The sequence below is a fragment of the Medicago truncatula genome, chromosome 8, assembly GCF_003473485.1.
Source record: "Medicago truncatula cultivar Jemalong A17 chromosome 8, MtrunA17r5.0-ANR, whole genome shotgun sequence".
Taxonomy (NCBI): domain Eukaryota; kingdom Viridiplantae; phylum Streptophyta; class Magnoliopsida; order Fabales; family Fabaceae; genus Medicago; species Medicago truncatula.
Window position 1 is genome coordinate 10,597,054 of NC_053049.1, and position 18,409 is coordinate 10,615,462.

At 33.9% G+C, this 18,409-nt stretch overlaps 2 protein-coding genes and 1 long non-coding RNA gene across 3 annotated transcripts; 1 reads left to right on the forward strand and 2 right to left on the reverse strand.

Moving 5' to 3' along the window:
* Positions 1-2,003, reverse strand: LOC112417107 (uncharacterized). The gene is made up of 2 exons (XR_005643442.1): positions 1,368-2,003; positions 1-302 (listed from the first exon to the last, which is right to left on the reverse strand). It is a non-coding gene; the product is annotated as an uncharacterized lncRNA (long non-coding RNA).
* Positions 2,004-6,238: 4,235 nt separating this feature from the next.
* LOC25500777 (F-box/kelch-repeat protein At3g61590) lies at positions 6,239-9,380 on the reverse strand. The gene is made up of 2 exons (XM_013589265.3): positions 9,101-9,380; positions 6,239-7,744 (listed from the first exon to the last, which is right to left on the reverse strand). Exon 2 carries the CDS (start codon positions 7,721-7,723, stop codon positions 6,524-6,526), a length of 1,200 nt encoding a protein of 399 aa, XP_013444719.1. The 5' UTR covers positions 7,724-7,744; positions 9,101-9,380; the 3' UTR covers positions 6,239-6,523.
* Positions 9,381-15,611: 6,231 nt separating this feature from the next.
* On the forward strand, positions 15,612-18,388 carry LOC25500778 (malate synthase, glyoxysomal). Its single transcript, XM_013589266.3, has 4 exons — positions 15,612-16,070; positions 16,308-16,633; positions 16,817-17,147; positions 17,562-18,388. The coding sequence occupies exons 1-4, from the start codon at positions 15,681-15,683 to the stop codon at positions 18,216-18,218; spliced, it is 1,704 nt and encodes a 567-aa protein (XP_013444720.1). The 5' UTR covers positions 15,612-15,680; the 3' UTR covers positions 18,219-18,388.
* The last annotated feature ends 21 nt before the right edge of the window (positions 18,389-18,409 follow it).

Genomic DNA, 18,409 nt, shown 5'->3' on the forward strand with positions numbered 1-18,409 from the left:
TAGAAAAAAAAAATCTAATTTCCACAAAAAATATAACAATATACAATATATATACAATACATATACATTTCCTAAAGAAATTTATACACAAAGGTATACAACTCTTGAGAATTAACAATGATACTTATATTTTAAGTGTTTGGAATAATTTCTTCCAGGCAACACAATTCATCAGACATTAAAATTGTTTGGAATAATTTCTTCATGGCAACCTAATTCATCACACCAGCAAAGTTTAATTTGTATTTATTTGGCGTGTTGCAAAATTCTTTCTCAAAAAGAGACATGGAAGTTGGCCTCACCTATAAAAAAAATAAAAAAATAATGCATGACGTTAGTTAAGAAATTAAAACTCTACGATCAAATATAGTCATATATATAATTATAATTATAAACTGAAAAATAAAATAAAAGTTTGAAAGGAAGAAGAACGGTATGAATTTAATTTGTGCATAGGTTTGACATTGTTCTATCCATATGGAGCTCCCTTCAATCCAATACGAAAAGATCAAGGTATTCTCATCTCCCAATTCATGCAAACCTTTGACCTTTAAACTTTAAGAATATTGTTACAAAGTCGGAGGTATTCATGAACTAGCAGCAGAGGTCTACCATCATCTCCTTTTAGAATTGGATTTTAGGGAACTCCATCCAAATTGACCCTTATATTAACAAACTAACAATCACTTCGTGATATGTATATATAAAAGAGAGAAAACAAGGATTGGAATAACCATCGCTGGGAGACCTCAGTTTATATAGGCTTAAAAATAAAACTTTAACCAAATCTGAACCATTAGATATAATGTATAAATATGTTAAAAAATATCAAATAAGATATTTATGTAAAATAAATGTTTTATATAAGAATAAAATATCTTGATGGGAATTTATTAGGAAAATATTTTGTGTTTATATTCAATGTTTTCTTTTTCAATAAATACACAAGTTGATGAACTTGGAACAGGTCCAATTGTCTACATAGTTGGGTTACAATATTAGGAGGTACAATAAACCGAATTTGAACTTTAAAGAAGATGTTGGTTCTCAATTAAGGTTTAGGAAAACGTAGGCTAAAGAAAATTATACACAAACGTACAACTCTTAAGAATCGAGAATGATACCTAGGCTATATTAGAAGTATTTGGAATAATTTCTTCATGATAACACAATTCATCACACAACAAAAGATTAATTAGTATTCATTCGTTGCGTTGCAAAATATTTTTCTCAAAAGAGACATGGAAGTTAGCCTCACCTGTAAAAAAAATAAAAAAAAAACTATATATCATTTAAAGAAGAAAAACGCTAACACAACGATATTTCCTTCCGTATTTTTTTTGGATAAGTTGGGAGAAAGGACAAACATCAAGAGGCAGCACCGACATCCCAATTAGTTGACATCCAATGAACCTCGATCGTATGCCACATATTTCTTTCAGTATAGTTTCACTTCAAATTTCAAAAAACTAGAATCAACTATCTTTGCGGGCCTCATTGGTTTTCCTTCAGCAATCTGCTACATGTGATTTTTTCTGTACTCACATACACATAAATTATTTATAAGTGAGACAGATCAATAATTTAAGACAAAAAAGTATTCAACCATTAGATAGTAATCATAAGACAATTAAGACAATGACTTAAATTAAAAGATCAAGGCAACATTATAAATTAAAATGAGGTTTTAGTTGAGAAAGTCCAATTTTGGAGCTCCCTTCACTCCAATACAAAAAGATCAAGGCAACCCTATCTCCAAATTCATGCAAACCCATGACTTTGGTAAGTTTCCAATGTGCAAAGTCAAAGGTAACCATGAACAAGCAGCAAGGGTAAACTATCACCTCCTTTTAGACTTGGAGTGCGGAGAGCCCCAAATTAGGTTTATATTAATACCCAAATTAAGTCCTATAGATTAATTGTAAAAAATATAAACTATAAGAAACTACACAACTAAAGTATTTCCTAAGGAAGAGCTAGCTAGAGAAGAGATTGTGATGCTTGAAAACTTACAAAACATTGGCTTATATAGGCCAAGCAAGACTTGCTTGATGTGAACTTTTGCCCATTAAATTTGACCCGAATATCTTTTATTTATTAGAAAATCTCAAAATATGGATCTTGATGTTTGAGGATTGGTGAAACCGTGTATTAATTTTAACATAATTGAGGATCTTTTGCTTTAATTGTCTGATTGGAATTCAGAGTTGATAGTGTGCAATGATGCATAATTTTATTAGTTAATTAATGGTAGCTTGCGTGGCATATAATATAATATTTGGGTGTTGATAACATATATATAAAATAAGGATTTTTCTAACATGTGCAAATTTGCACATGTTAAGGATACTAAAGTAGTAAGTTTATATTGGAACTTGTGTATTTTACATTAAATATATATTCTTTTTTATAACAAGTGTGATTTTCAATAAAAAGTTGCTTCTTTTAGTATCCTTAACATGTGCAAATTTGCACATGTTAGAAAAATCCATAAAATAATAGAGTGGGTGCATGAGCTCAACCTAGGACCTATTGATTTTGAGATGGATGCGAAGAGAGTGGTTGATAGTTTTTTATCTTCTCGATATGATGTTATTGAATTTGGTATCATTATCCAATATTGTAAAACTCTCTTTATGCATTATTATGAAAACTCGACTGTTGAGTTTGTACGGAGACAAGCAAATGAGGTTGTTCATAAATTAGCTAAGGCGACCTTATTGTCAACTAGTCTCCAAGTTCTATTTGAAATACCAGATTGTATTGAAAATACTTTGATTAATGAAATGTTATAAGTTTGTTTTCTCTAAAAAAAAATACAATCATATAGGAGAAATGCTCTTTAAAATACCTTTTAAGTCTTTAGAATACACTTTTAAAGAAGAAATACTAACAAGTGTTTTAAAGTACCTTTTAAAAAGTTTAAAATAAAAATGTTATTTTAAAATTTTTGCATACAACACATTAAAACATTAAAAATTATTTTTTTTTATATAAAATTTATCATTTGTTTCTTTGAATCCTTAACGAATGTCATGGAAGTGCTCGACTCTATATGAAAGGAGATAATTTTTTTTACTCAACGGGATATCATTTCTCAAGAATACAATGACAATGAAAAAAGACTAAAAAAATAAATTGTACAGTGATCGTTTGATTAGATTTCCACTTCAACTTGGTGTGGTGATCGTCAATGTGTTTTATGTTATTAATTTGGATGCTATGAATTTATTTGCAAATATCATGCTGAATTTGTGTTTATTTCTATATTCTCTAAAAAATTGAACGAATTAATAACATGATCAAAGAGATTAGGGAGAGTTTGCCGCCTATTTAGGTCTCACAAAGCTCAAGAAATTAATTATGCACGAGAAGGACATCCAATTTACAAAAAAAAAAAGAGATGAAGATCCATTTCATATGAGAAATTAGAAATAAACTTGAGACTTTAGAGCTTGATACAAAGGAAAAATCTTTAAATGATTTGATCAAAAATAGTAAATGAATACATAAAATGCTCTATATATAGGGCTTGTGAGAGACCAGCCAACTAATTTTACGTTAACGAACTCTAACTATTTTCTTTATTTTTTATTTTTTTTTCGAAAACTCGGTATCCGATCCAAGAATCGACTAACAAAATTTTATTAACAAACTATAACTTCTTATTTTCAAAAATATAGTTTCTTTTAGTAAAAAAAATTGTATCATTTACTTTTTTTAGGAAATGTATCAATTATTTATTGAGTCAAGATGTGACTTTTTGATTCAAAGTAACAGTTGGGGAATAATTGATCTTCAATATTGAGTCAAGATATGACTTTTTGATTCAAAGTAACAGTTGGGTTAGAATTGATCTTCAATATTTGATTTATATTTTGGACCCCCAAATCAATTCTAAGAAAAGAAAAAGCAAGGTTAACAACATTTTAAATTGTTGTGCTCGGTAAAAAAACATTAAGCATGTGGTTATGAGTTCAATCACAAAACAACTTATATGAAATATGACGTGTTCAAAGATCTCAAATGATTTGTTTCTAACTTTTGGATGAAAGATATATTGGACATTTCGTCTAAGTGTCTAAAGTGGATTATGATGAATTCAAGAATTCTTAATTTTTGTGTGGAATAAAATCAATTTTAGATTATTCATAAATCCTAACTTAAACGATAAAAATGTCAAAACTAATAGGTCGAATGTCGTGACCAAGGTTTAAACCCTGACCCCTCGCTTGTGTGTGTGGTTCAATGATCATTTGTCATTTTGTCTATCTCCATAATTTATTTCTACTTTTTTTTAGCAAATTTATTTCTACTTTTAACATTTTTAAAAGATTACTACCAAATCCATTCAAGAAAAAAAAAAGATTACCACCAAATAATTTTATAAAGCAAGTGAAAAGTGGTTGTGTTGGACCGAGCTACTAATTTTAGGGTACGACTTTTCTCCCAACAATTTTTACTCATTTCCAACAAAATAGTATAATGTAAGTTAACTTACGCATGAGTATTTTGTGTTGGAAATGAACAAAAATTGTTATGAGAAGAGCAATTTTCCTAATTTTATACCCCAAGTGAAGTGAGAATGTTGTTTGGTTTTCTTCATGTGACAAAAAAGTCACCTAACAAGTTACACCTGGTTGAACAATTTGAGGGGCTTATCAAACAATTACCTTACAAGTTTAAATTGGACAAAGAAGTCAATGATGTCTCGCATTCAAAATAATATCGATGTACGACTAATTAGGTGTAATATAAAAATAAAATAAAAACTAATAGTAGATGTAATATTTCTACTCTTTCTGTTGTCATGTAGAGATGTTTGTAGTTCTTCTATTAAGCACCTGTTTGGTTTAGCAGTGAGACAACCAAACGCGCGTTTCTAACCAAATCTGCCGTGGAAATAGGAATCTGGAAAACCAAGCTTCCATGTTAACGGGATTTCTAGATGCAATTTTGAAAAAGGCAATGACACCCCAAACATATACTAAGGCTTTCTCACCCTTTTGAAATTTAGGGAAAAACCCAACATAAAAAACATTGATGTAAACTCAATGGATGTTAGGGATCAATGCACCAATATAGATGTAATATTCTACTTTTTCTGTTGTCATGTAGAGATGTTTGTTTCCTAAAAAAAAAAATGTAGAGATGTTTGTAGGTTTTCTTCTATATAGGCTTTAGCATCCCTTTAAAAAATTAGGGCAAAAATCCAACATAAAATACATTGATGTAAACTCCATCATGCATGGCACGATTCAATTCACTATTTTATTGCAAAGCTGAAGCTTATGAATGACACAACAAACTAATTTCACACTCAGTCAGCATTAGCAACAACTCCCATCCCAATCCCAGAACCCTTTAGAAGCCATTTGAGTATTATTCTAAAATTTGTGAGCAAGTAGTGATAGCCATTTAGAAAAAGCAAAGTTTATTTAACCTTTATTTGTCACATCTCCACCAAGGAAACCCCACCTTTGTATACGTAAGAGCAGGCGTGGATGTCACTTCTCAACCAACCAAACCATGACAGCATTTATCACATTTCAAAAGTGCATGGCATATACTAATTGACTCATCCATAAATCAAAGAGGGTTAAATTGAGCGCTTAAAGTATAAACACTTAATCTATGAAGATGAAGATCACACAGACACGAAGACTATACTGGCACAACAACATTGATAATAGTTTAGAAAAAACAAATTAACTGAATAGAATCATGAGTCAATATCTGACACCGACATGTGCTAGAACTTAGACATTGGACACACCTTCAATCAAGTGTCGATGCTACATAGATGCTTATCATATAAGTGCTTATGTTTGACCTATTTTTATAACAAAAGGTAACATAAAAGTAAAATTATTTTCATTAGCTATCTTAAAGAGCTTATGGAAATAAACAGAAAATATTTATATACATGTCATGCATTGTTTCCATAAATTCTATCAAACAAGCTTACTAGTACTGCCACTAAATAAACTCAAAAAAGTTAATCCAAACACACCCGGAAATGGGTGCGGAAACTGATGGAGACTGGTGAAGCAGATAATGATGCATACCTTCATCATTCTCAATCTAATACATGTTTTTAAAGCATTAGGAAATTGGTTTACTAGTCTCAAATAATCTTCTTTAAACCAAACTATAGACATGCCATTTTCAGATCAACCAATCAAATAAATTTAAATGCACAATACCACCTAGTTTTCAGGAAAAACAAATGAGAATCTGCGACAGCGAAATTTTCTGCTTTGATTAATGAGATCGAGTCAAACAGCAACAGTTAAGTAGATATATAGTACATCTCATTGTAATCCATATAGAATGAGCAACTAAAAATTTAATTATATAGCTCTGTAGTATTTTTCAAATGTTTAAATAAATTTCAGTGTCCATGAATCATCATCTTTAATCAGCAAGTTGAAACACAGAAATCTAAAAACAGCAGAGAAAATTGCCAGAAACTTGACACAATTGTCAATAGTAGCTATTAGATTCTATAGAAAACAGCAAACTATGGAGCAATTTCAAGTCTCGGCTCAAAGCAAAAACCAGTGAAAAGCTGTAGAGGAAACCTTTTTGTTACTGGACATTTATGTGACCATTTCCATTGTTTAATGTTCATGTCAAATGTGAGAAGTGCAGGAGAACCATAGCTTTGAATATATATTAGATCATCAATGCCACTGCTAGCAAAAACATCATCAAACTCTCCAAAGCCTTGGAAGTATTTGTTAGGCATTCGGACGATCTCTTCCCACCTCCTATCACGAAGAACCCAGATACCGATTCCTTTGATTATGCCCGGTCGATCAGGTTTGCCGATTCCTCCAACCATTACAAGCTTCTCCTTCATATTCATTAGGCGGGCACATGTCAGAGAACATGGTACAGGAATAGAGCTCAAGCTAGCTTGAGAAAATCGGTTGGAGATACAATATGCGATTAACGCGTGACGGTTTTCTAGTGGAACACCTCCGGTATAGTAAACTACAAAGTAAAGCACACCATTGCATATCACACTCTCATCACCGCCCCTCCACCCGGTCAAAACCTCGGTTAGTGGCGTCAGCCATGCCTCCTCCTTCGAATTGTATACATGAATTGAGATATCCCACTGAAAAAAGTTTCCAGGGACTTGATTTGATTTAACAATTGCCACGGTATAACCATGTGATTCCTTGTCGACTGAAATTGCTAATGCACTGTAATCAGAATTCATCCCTGGAGGCTTTTGAAGCATCCTGAAACTTTTAGTAATAGGGTTGCACATGCATAGTTCAGTTCTGTTTTCATTGTCCATGAAGCAAACTAAGCCATATGATGAAGAAATGAACCAATTAGAAGTTCCAATGAAGGGGAGTTCAATGCAATTCCATTTCCGAAGGTTAGGATCATAAGCATGACCAGATGGTTCATCAGAGCTGGTGAACATAAAATACCAAGGTTTCTGAGGTAGCAAATGTGAAGGGTTCGATAAAAACCTTTCAAAAACCGTGTGCCATCTTTTACACACGCAGCTTGCTCGGAAAATGCTTACAATGGGAAGATAGGACAGGATACGCTCCAATAAATCATCAGGCAAAATTATGTCCACAGAAACAACACTGACTTCTTCATCAATTTCCTCACCAAGTTCCAAATCAAAGTCCTCAGTCTCCTTTTGCATGATGTCATCATCATAGTGGCTGATCCATGCTATTTCTCCAGCCATAATAGAGTCAAAAGACGAGGCCTAAATATTTAAGAACAATCAGCTAATTGTTAAAACAAAATAATAAAGAAAACCAAAGATTTTAGCACCCGGATATATACTAGACCATGGAATTTCACCTATACAGAGTGAAGCACCACTCGACACAATAAAAAGAACAATTTCAACCGCACAATAAATAATACCATCAAAAGAACATAAACAATATCAAATGCACACACAACAAAAATCTCTTCTGATCATGGTAAATGTAAAAAGGGTGAATTGGACAAAATAAAGCAAGTGCCAAGGGCATACCCATCAGATTTTACCGTGATAAGTAGACTCATACAAAAAAAAGTAATCTCCTCTTAAAATGAAAACTACACAAAATCTGAACCTGACAAGGGGGCCACATAAAGGGATAATGAGAACTTATAGCGATTACATATCTTCCAGTGTTGTCAATCGTGGAACAACAAAATAGCAATTAGTTTAAATTCCACTATGCTACAAAACACTATAGCAACCATTTGACAACACTTTGAACTAAATAGTGACTTGTATAAAATTCTACTATGCTACGGCGCAATAGCGCGCCTATTTGACAACACTACTTTTATGTATCTTACAAGTCTAAATGTTAAGGAAAATAATACTATAGCTTTTACTACATCAGAAAATTTGGTCTAGTCCCTGAGTTCCTAGGTCAGATCACAAACTGATTTCGTATTAGCAATCAAAGACAAGTCCTACACGTGAAATATCCTTAAAATGGTTTGATGTTTTGAAACAAACATTGGTATGTACCTAGTAGCAGCACTAACAAAAAGCCAGGTAAAACAATACAGTGCATGTCCGAATTTGCAGTGAGTTTAGCAAAATCGCTGTAAACCACACCTCAAATACCTACCCTGATTCCATACATAAACATACAGTATTGAAAAACATAAAAACACAATTCTCACATTCATCATATGAAAGTATTTAACAAACAGAAGTTATTATTCTTACAAATTCACATGTGTATCACATTATGTTCAGCACAAAGCACAATTAAAAACCATCCCAACAACTCATAACACTACAATTGTCTGATTCATTTCAAGCAATTGATATTAAAATCCCAATTTTAGAGTGAAAAAAAAAAAACATTTTTCCACAACAAATTGTAAAAATTTCCTCTTAAATTGATTAAATACCTACAAATCTTGAGATTATTAATAATCAGCAGAAAAAACAATCTCTTACAAAAATTAAATACAGATCAATGAACACAGAGGAACACCAACAAATATTAAAAAACAACCTTAAAAAAGGCAGGAAAAAAAAAACATTTTTAGGATTGAAAGATGAAACCCATCATTAAAAAACAAGAACCTTAAAGAAAGCAGATACCTTTGTTTGAAAGAGTGAGAGCAGTAGTGTCAGTGTGAAAAAGGGTGTGAATTCATTGAAGAAGAATGAAACCCTAAAAGCTTAAACAATGAAATGGGTTGTTCTAGATTTGGTTGAGAAACGAGGAAAAGCAGTCACACTAAATAGAGAGAGAGAGAGAGAGAGAGAGAGAGAGAGAGAAAGACAGAGTTGTTTTTTTATGCGACAAAAACGAGATGAAATGAAGTGCGGTTTTATTTGGCTTTCGGAAGTGCATGAACTTAGATCTCAATTTAGTTTAAGGGAGGAATGTTCGGTTCTCCTTAATAAAATTTCATTTTGATTTAATTGATTTCGTAAAACTGATTCCGAAGAAAGTGGATTGAAACTTGAAAGTAAAGTAATTTTTATTTAAATATATTTATGCGATAGTGAGTTGACCGATAAATGTGAGTCTTCAAATCAATTTTAGAATAAGAAACTTCAATTTTTAACTTTAAGTAGAATCAATTTTGAAGGAAAAACAGCTTGGTTGTTATTGCGTGTAAAAACTCTCTCTAAAACAATTGTCCTCTCTAAAAACACAACACAACCTCCTTCTCCCTCAAATCCAACACTTCTTCTTCAAAATGTAGAACTCCATGACGGTGATGCGATGAGGCGCGGCTTCCGCATCACCTCACATCCGGCTACACAGCGTTCTTTGCGTTGGTGGTTTTAGGAGGTGGTAGTGGCAGCTCACAATGGTGGTTGTGGTGGGGCTGATGGTGGTTTGTGGTGGTAGTTTTGGTAAATTTCTTGGTGGATCTCGTGAAGGTTGTGGTAGTTGTTTTGAATGGTTCCTTGGGTGTTAGTGTTGGTTTTCGTGGTAGATCTCGTGGTGGTTGTGGTGGTGCTAATGGTGGCTCACGGTTGTTTTATGATGGTAGTTTTGGATCCAGATTTGGATCTGAATCTTTGGTGGCCGGTGGCTGGTGAGAAAGACTAACTATGCTATATTGTCTTCCTTGAGGTTAAAATGTGCCGACATGTTCTTTGGTTTTGTTTTTAGAAAGTTTTCTTTATGGAAGTATAACCTAACACGTAAGGGACCATAGGAGCTGTTGTCACTCAACCTTCCTAATTTGATTCTACTACTAAACCATCCATCACAACAAAGCCTTTTATCCCTCCACACAATGTGTTTTGCATTTTTATGTTTTTAGAGGTGGTGGTATTCTAAATGGTGGTTGTGGGTTGTTGATGTCTGTGAAATGATGTTCATATTTGCTGTTTCGCTCCATCTATTTTACTCCGGTGACAAATGTCTTCTCCTTGTCACCGACGACAGCCTTTTTATGATCGGGGTCGTGTTTCCGCTTCAAATCGGCGTCGCTGCCCGTGCTTTGTTGTTGGGTTTCGTCTTCCTCTAGATCTATGTTTGTGTTGCTGTCTATTTCTTGGAGAGACTGTTTGTCGGCGTTATGAAGTGGTGGTGGTGATGCAGTGGTGGTGGTGAAGCGGGGCGGTGGGGAAGTGGGTGGTAATGTGTGATGGTGGTTGGTGTTGCTTAGGTGAGGAGGTGGGTGGTTGTTGTGGGCGATTTCTATTGGAGGTCGCCTATATTATTCGGGTCCTTACTCGTTTTCGCTAGCTCTTGTTTGAGTTTAGGGTGTTTTGAGGGTGTGTGTCCTTCGAGCTGCGCTTTTTTTTCCTTTTTGATTGATGTTTGCTCCACCGCAAGTCACGTCGTCTGTCTTACTTATTGTGTGCTGGATTTTGATGGGCCGATCATTTTGCTTCGAGATCGGGAGTTGGCGCCTAGCGACATTATTGTTTGATTGACTACAGTGTTTCTCTGGTAGACCAGGGGCAAGGGGTGCCCTCTGATTTGGTTCTGAAGTCTGGTGGGCCGATCGCTTTTGATTCTAGATCGGGAGTCAGTTCTCTGGTTCTAGTTTGGTTTTGTGCTTTTTAGGTGTTACTTCGGGGGACCGAGGTTGCGTTGTGGTGGAAGCTGAATGATCTTTAGAGAAGAAGTTCTTCGGAGGTGGCACAGTGTTGGAGATGAGGACTGGGTTCTCTTTTACAAGGGTGTTCTTTTGAGGTGAGTAGTGGCGACGAGTTTTATGGATGTCGTTTTTTAGTGGTTGCTTAGTATATGAGTCAGTTTTAGGGGATGTTTATTTTGGTTGGTGTTGTCCTTAAGGGTGTTGATTGCAGGGGTTGTTGGTGTTTGTTTTCGGATGTTCCGCCTATATACGGCGCTTTAGTTGGTACTCTTTCTAATACCATTCTCTGTTCGTCTTGTGCAGAGACATGGTTTTTAATAAAATTTTGATGATCATGTCAAAATCAATTTTACATCTTTATATCTATTAATTTTTTTTTCTTTTTATTAATTGGCGTAATCAATTTTAGCCCTTTCTAGAAGTGAAACCAAACATACTCAGTTTATTATGTGTATCTTTTGTTTTAGTTGACAAAAATTGATTTTGAGTACAATGATTTTATAAAATTGGATTTGAATAAATTGATACTCTAAAATTGATTTTGGTTAAAAGTGAGTTGAATGTAAATTGATTTATGTTTAATTAAAGTAATGATATTTAAACAACCATTTTAGACAACTTTGGTGACAACTTTTTTTTTTCTCTTTTTATTGATCAAAAACTATAGAGAGAAAAATGAAGAGAGGGAATAGGAGCATAAAGTAAGTATGAGGGAGAAAGTTGTCAAAAAATTGTCAGAAAGTGGTTGTACAAATATCATTTCTCATGTTTAAATACATTTATGTAAAAGTGAGTTGAACAACATATTTGAGTGTTATAATCAATTCAAGACCCATAAGTTACAGATTTGTCCGATAAAGAGAATATCTTGAGAAAGATAGACTATCTCACATTGATGACGAATGGATGAAGAAGATGCTTCGTTGTTGAAGATCTCACCGAAATCCATGGAAGATACCCTGTTGTTGGTGAGAAAGAAGGGGGTGGTACATGCACATGTGCTCCGACGCCCAAGTCATGTGGGTAATAAGGAGGATGAGAGATTTATGGGATAGAATGAAATTACCTGAAATTGTAGTGGAGTCTCCTTTATATAGGCATAAGGGAGTGTAATAGGTTTGAAGTCTTATTGAACCTTACCATGTGATTGGGCCTTGCTAAGTGGATATGACATTCTGGCCAATCCAGAACAGTTACAATTTCAAGAATCAAGTAGAATCAATTTTTGAGGTAAAATCTATTATACTCAAGAAGACAAATTATAGAATCAATTCTTGGTCTCTAAAGTGAAACTACATACACGTATGGAAAAAGAATACTGATATATTTACAGAACCATTTTGCTACAACTTTTGAGATAATCTTCTTCTTCTTTCTTCTTATTGATCAAAAACAATAAAGAGAAAATAAAAATATAACGAAAGTATGAGAAAGAGTTATGCAAAAGTTATCACAAAATGGTTGTATAAATATGATTTCTAGTGGAATAAATAAATATTTTTCAAAAAATTTGTTCACTTTATTGTTAATGTTTTTTTTGTTAAGAACCAGAGGTCGGACCTAGTAGGTAGTCAATCAAGCCTAGACCCTCGGTGTATATTATTTTGGGGGAAAAAGTGAATGAATAAGGGTTAGCTTGAGATTTCTATATATAGGAGATAAGAGATGATTAGGGTTCTCTTCTTTATGGATCTTTGACTCGGGGGTTACTCCCATGTCGCTACTATTGATGTGCTTTAATGTCTTTATATATATTCTCTATCGTGATGTGATCCTTGTTAGTCTACAAGGATGTTGGGTGTAGTCTCTTGCCATGGCTCTAGAGTATGAATGTGGAGCTGGATCATCTTGTATACCTGAGGAGGAAATATCGGTTTGGATATGGGGTTTCCATAACTGAGATACTAAAAAAATCAACATGTTGAGCTGCAATCCTTGAAGCAAATGGAAACTAGCTCAAATCCGAGAAATGATGATGACGGTAAAAAAATTGACAATACTCTTTACAAGTAGATGGTAGGAAGCATCAAATATGCTTTCAATTCAATGTCATATATATGTCACAATGTATATTTTATTTTATTTTCAATACTATCAAATACATATTTTTCTAGGTATGTAGCCAAAAAAACCATTCATCAATTTATCGATTATTTTACCATTGCGTATTTGATTTATCACAATTTTTTTTCCACCGGGCAACACTTGATTTTTATTGCGCCATAAAAGTTATTTAATACTAACTTGTAGCAAAATGTATAAAAAATTAGTGGGGAAGATGCTCTCAATCATATAAAAAAAGATTGCGTATTTGCGTTCAGTTATCATTGATGCTCTCAATTATTCTTGATTCAATGTATTGTGTGCACTTCATAGTCTCCACGCTTCAAAAGATTATCGAGTTTCAGCAGTTGTAGGATGCATACTAAAATATCATGTTTGATAACGTTTTGTTTTTATTTGACCTAAGACGGTTCCATGTACTACAAGATTCTATGCAATATTTGTATAAACACACGATTGATATTTGAAAGTTCTTTAATAGAGGGAGAAAGATCAGAAGAAGGAAGAAAAAAAAATGGGAGCTTCTATGGTGCGGTCAGAAAATTGACTTTTTTGAAAAAAATTAATTTTGATCTTAATGTTTGATTCATTTTTAAATTGTTTATTACTTAATGATCAATAGTGTAATTCATCTAGTAATGCTTGCAATATCTTGGACTTACAGGTACTATTTTATTGTCGGAATCTTTAACATGCAAACAAAGTTGATGATATTATGTGATAGTCAAGTGTTACGTTTTGTGAGGTGTTGCGCTTATAACAAGGTAGGATAAAATTAGATTAAGTGTAGTCTTGTTAATCTGATGAATTGATGATACTATGAGGATTGAACTTTTGATGTCATTGTACAAACAGTGGAGTGTTACTCATTACATTTTTTATGTTATAGTGTTAACTTCACCAAAAAAGTCATTCTCATGACTTCACCGTAGAATTTTCCAAAATAAATATGAATTTTCAATTAGGACTAAAATGTCTCTTGTAATTAACCAAACAATTAGATTCAATTGGTTCATGAGCTTCCCCAAGACTAATCATTTAGAAGTTCGATTTTTGAATGGAACAAATTCTAGACCAGATTTTATTTATTTCTCGATCAAACTCTGAATTACGAATGTTCTTTTTACTGAAAACTAACGGGTTAAAAGCAACCGAATATCTCAATTTATTGGATGATAACTGAATCCTTCATGGTATATGTAAGTACTAGTTTTTGTGTAAAGATTGAGGTATGTACTAGAGTATATCAATTAATTTTTCTTGAAAACTAAAAATTGAATTTATTTTTTATGATAAAATTGAATCTCAATTTTTGTATGAAGGGGCCTGCATGGAAGTACACTATCATAAAGAAAAGACGTAGTGATGCACTCTCAAATGCAAGTAGTTCCAAATGCAGCCCACACTCAACATTATCGTATTTGTAACTGACCACACATCCCAAGGAGGGCACAAAATTTAATAGAGCCTCCTCTTATCTTTCATGTTGTTGTCTTTTTCTTGTCTGATTTCATCCCATTTTGCTCATAAACTCATCCATCCTTTTCAAATGTGTCCCATACCGATTCAGCTATATCTAATCTAATTTTACAGAAAGAAAAAAATGGGATGCTTAATTCTCTCAAATATATCTGTTCAAAATAGCCTAAGGAGTTAGGTCAATATATGTCACCGGTGAATTATCATATTATCCTTAAATATCGTCTTATGATTCCACTATTTTTTATTGGTAAGTGTGCACTGTTTGCCGTAAGACGTGTGGATATTTTTGAGGAGCATGCAATTAAGGGGTCGGGGGCTTTACAATAGGATAGACAACCCCAAAAACCGCATCAAAGAAAGTGGTCAAACATGAGAAAACATATTCTGAAAATCAACATGTTTTTATATAAATTGTATTTGACACTTATGACTTCCTAGCACTAGAGACAGTTGATATTCTGCATAGAGTTCAATGAGTCATGCAAAACAATGTCGTGGCTCATAGTTCATGAATGTTGTGTCTACAAAAATTGATTTTGCTATCCAAAAAACCCTAACGAGTAACGAAATAACTTGTTGCCCACTTATTTTCTGTTCATGTGTAATTAATACTTTATATATATATATATATAAAGATATAAAGAGAAATCAAATTACTCTAAAAATGTTAACATATATAGTTAACATTAACACATATGATGTTTGGACATAAAAAAAATTGATGTCAAATACGGCGTCAAATGTTTTTTGTTTGTATATTTCAAATGTGTAAAATATAGAAGATAAAAAGTAGAAGAGCGATCAAAATAAACACATATAATGTCACTAAATATGTTCGTATTTTGATATTCAAATAACACAATTGGTCGGTTAATTGATTAGTTACTCAAAATAAACATTAAATTTCACAAAATAAAATAAACATTCATTGATATTCAAAAAAGTTATCAACATAATATTGTATTGTAGTATCCCCCATTTGTTCTATATAAATGTCTACCAAGTCCTAGTCTCAACTCATTCCATTTTCACTCAAGTAACAGTAGAGCAGTGCTATTGCAAAAATGGACCTCGGAACCTATGGCTTTCCGACACCAACAGCCAAGAATATCATCTCTAACTACGATGCACCAGAAGGCGTCGAAGTTAGGGGAAGATATGATGCAGAGTTTGCAAAAATTCTAACCAAAGATGCTTTGAAATTTGTTGCTGATTTGCAACGTGAGTTCAGAAACCATATAAAGTATGCACTAGAGTGTAGAAAAGAAGCAAAGAGAAGGTACAATGAAGGAGCTCTACCAGGTTTTGATCCAGCAACTAGATACATAAGAGAAGGAGATTGGATCTGTGCACCTGTTCCACCAGCTGTTTCTGATAGGAAAGTTGAGATTACTGGCCCTGTTGAGAGAAAGATGATCATCAATGCTCTTAACTCTGGAGCTAAAGTCTTTATGGTTAGCATTAGTACTATAACATTTACAGTCCTATGCAAGTGTTTACTTTTTCTGTGGTCAAGTAGTATAGTGGCTAGAAATTCAACTTTTAAGGTGGATAAGTGGGGTGTCCGAGGTTCAAACCACGGCCCCTGCATATATTATGCAATATCGCTGCCAATTGAGCTAAGCTCACAAGACTGTTTTCTTTTTCTTTTAAAGAAAGTTTTATAAATACTAATAGTTTGAAATTTTAAGGCTGATTTTGAGGATGCACTTTCTCCAAGCTGGGAGAATCTTATGAAAGGTCAAGTGAACTTGAAGGATGCTGTGGCTGGGACCATAACATTCCATGACAAAGGTAGAAACAAAGTTTACAAGCTGAATGATGAGATAGCAAAGCTTTTTGTGCGACCAAGAGGTTGGCATTTACCGGAAGCTCATATTCTGATTGATGGTGAACCTGCAACCGGTTGTCTTGTTGATTTTGGTCTCTACTTCTACCACAATCACTCAACTTTTCGGCGTTCTCAAGGTGGTGGTTTTGGCCCTTTCTTCTACCTTCCCAAAATGGAGCATTCAAGGTAAAAATCAGAAATTGGTCTATAGTTAAGTTCAATAAATGGCAGGCATAGAACAAAGCTATATTGGTTGACTATAGTTAAGTTTCATGCTTTTAGCCAAGGCAAAAATCAGAAATTGGTCTAATAGCCATATTAGTTTACTGTTTCATTGTTAATACAAGAACCATGTGATTTGATTAACAGGGAAGCAAAGATATGGAACAAAGTATTCGAGAAGGCAGAGAAGATGACAGGCATTGAAAGAGGAAGCATAAGAGCCACAGTTTTGATTGAAACACTTCCTGCAGTGTTTCAAATGGATGAAATTCTGTATGAGCTCAGAGATCACTCTGTTGGTCTCAACTGTGGCCGTTGGGATTACATTTTCAGTTATGTTAAGACCTTCCATGCTCATCCGGATAGGTTGCTACCGGATCGGGTCCAAGTTGGCATGAGTCAACACTTCATGAAGAGCTACTCAGACCTTCTCATTAGGACATGTCATAGGCGCGGTGTACATGCCATGGGAGGAATGGTATGTAATTTAAGTTATTTAACTATCTTGATTATGCAATGTATGTTTTTCTCGAATTCAGTAAGTATGCATTGTTTTACATAGACACTCCACGAATATGATTCTACATGAGATAGTGGTGAAATATAAATAAATGAATGTATAAAACTCTTTTACTTTCGGTGCATACCAGAAGTTCTCTAACTGCACGCAACCTGCCACCTCAAAGTCAAGTGGTCTAGATTTCAAGCTCGGTATTTTAGATTTTAAAAAAATAAAATTTACTTTGAAATTTGGACTGTCCGACCAGATGTGGTTGCCTGCGTGCAGTAATAGTGTACACAATCCCAATACTAAATGAAAATCTTATCAAATTAAGACATATATGTGTGTAGAATTTGTATAAAAGGCATCTTAATTCAAGGTATTTAACAGGCAGCTCAAATTCCAATAAGAGATGATCCGGTGGCAAATGAAGCCGCGCTAGAATTGGTTAGAAAAGACAAACTAAGAGAAGTGAAGGCAGGGCATGATGGAACATGGGCAGCACACCCTGGTCTAATACCATCCTGTATGGAAATTTTCAACAACAACATGGGAAATGCTCCTAATCAAATAACCACAATGAAACGCGAAGACGCTGCAAAACTAACCGAAGAAGACCTTCTGCAGATACCTAGAGGAGTCCGAACGATGGAAGGTTTAAGGTTGAATACAAGGGTTGGAATTCAGTATGTAGCAGCATGGCTCACTGGATCAGGTTCTGTGCCACTTTACAATCTCATGGAAGATGCTGCGACTGCCGAGATTAGTAGGGTTCAGAATTGGCAGTGGCTTAAGTATGGAGTTGAACTTGATGGTGATGGACTTGGAGTGAAAGTGAGTAAAGAACTATTTGGTAGAGTTGTTGAAGAAGAGATGGATAGGATTGAAAAAGAGGTTGGAAAAGATAAGTTCAAGAAGGGAATGTATAAGGATGCTTGCAAGATTTTCACTAGGCAATGCACTTCACCAACACTTGATGATTTTCTCACTCTTGATGCCTATAATTATATTGTTGTAGTTCACCCTGTGGAACTGTCAAAGCTTTGAATTTTGATTTGGTTCATACTTCATTGTGGTTGATGATAGTTTATTGTTCTAAATTATGTCCTGTGTTACCTAAGTTGTTGCTTAAATTTCATAGTTTATGTGGAAAGGCCTGGCTTCATATGTAATGCATAATTCAAGATAATAAAGTTTGTGGTTGTAGCTATTTTGAATGATACCACCTACACTTTAGG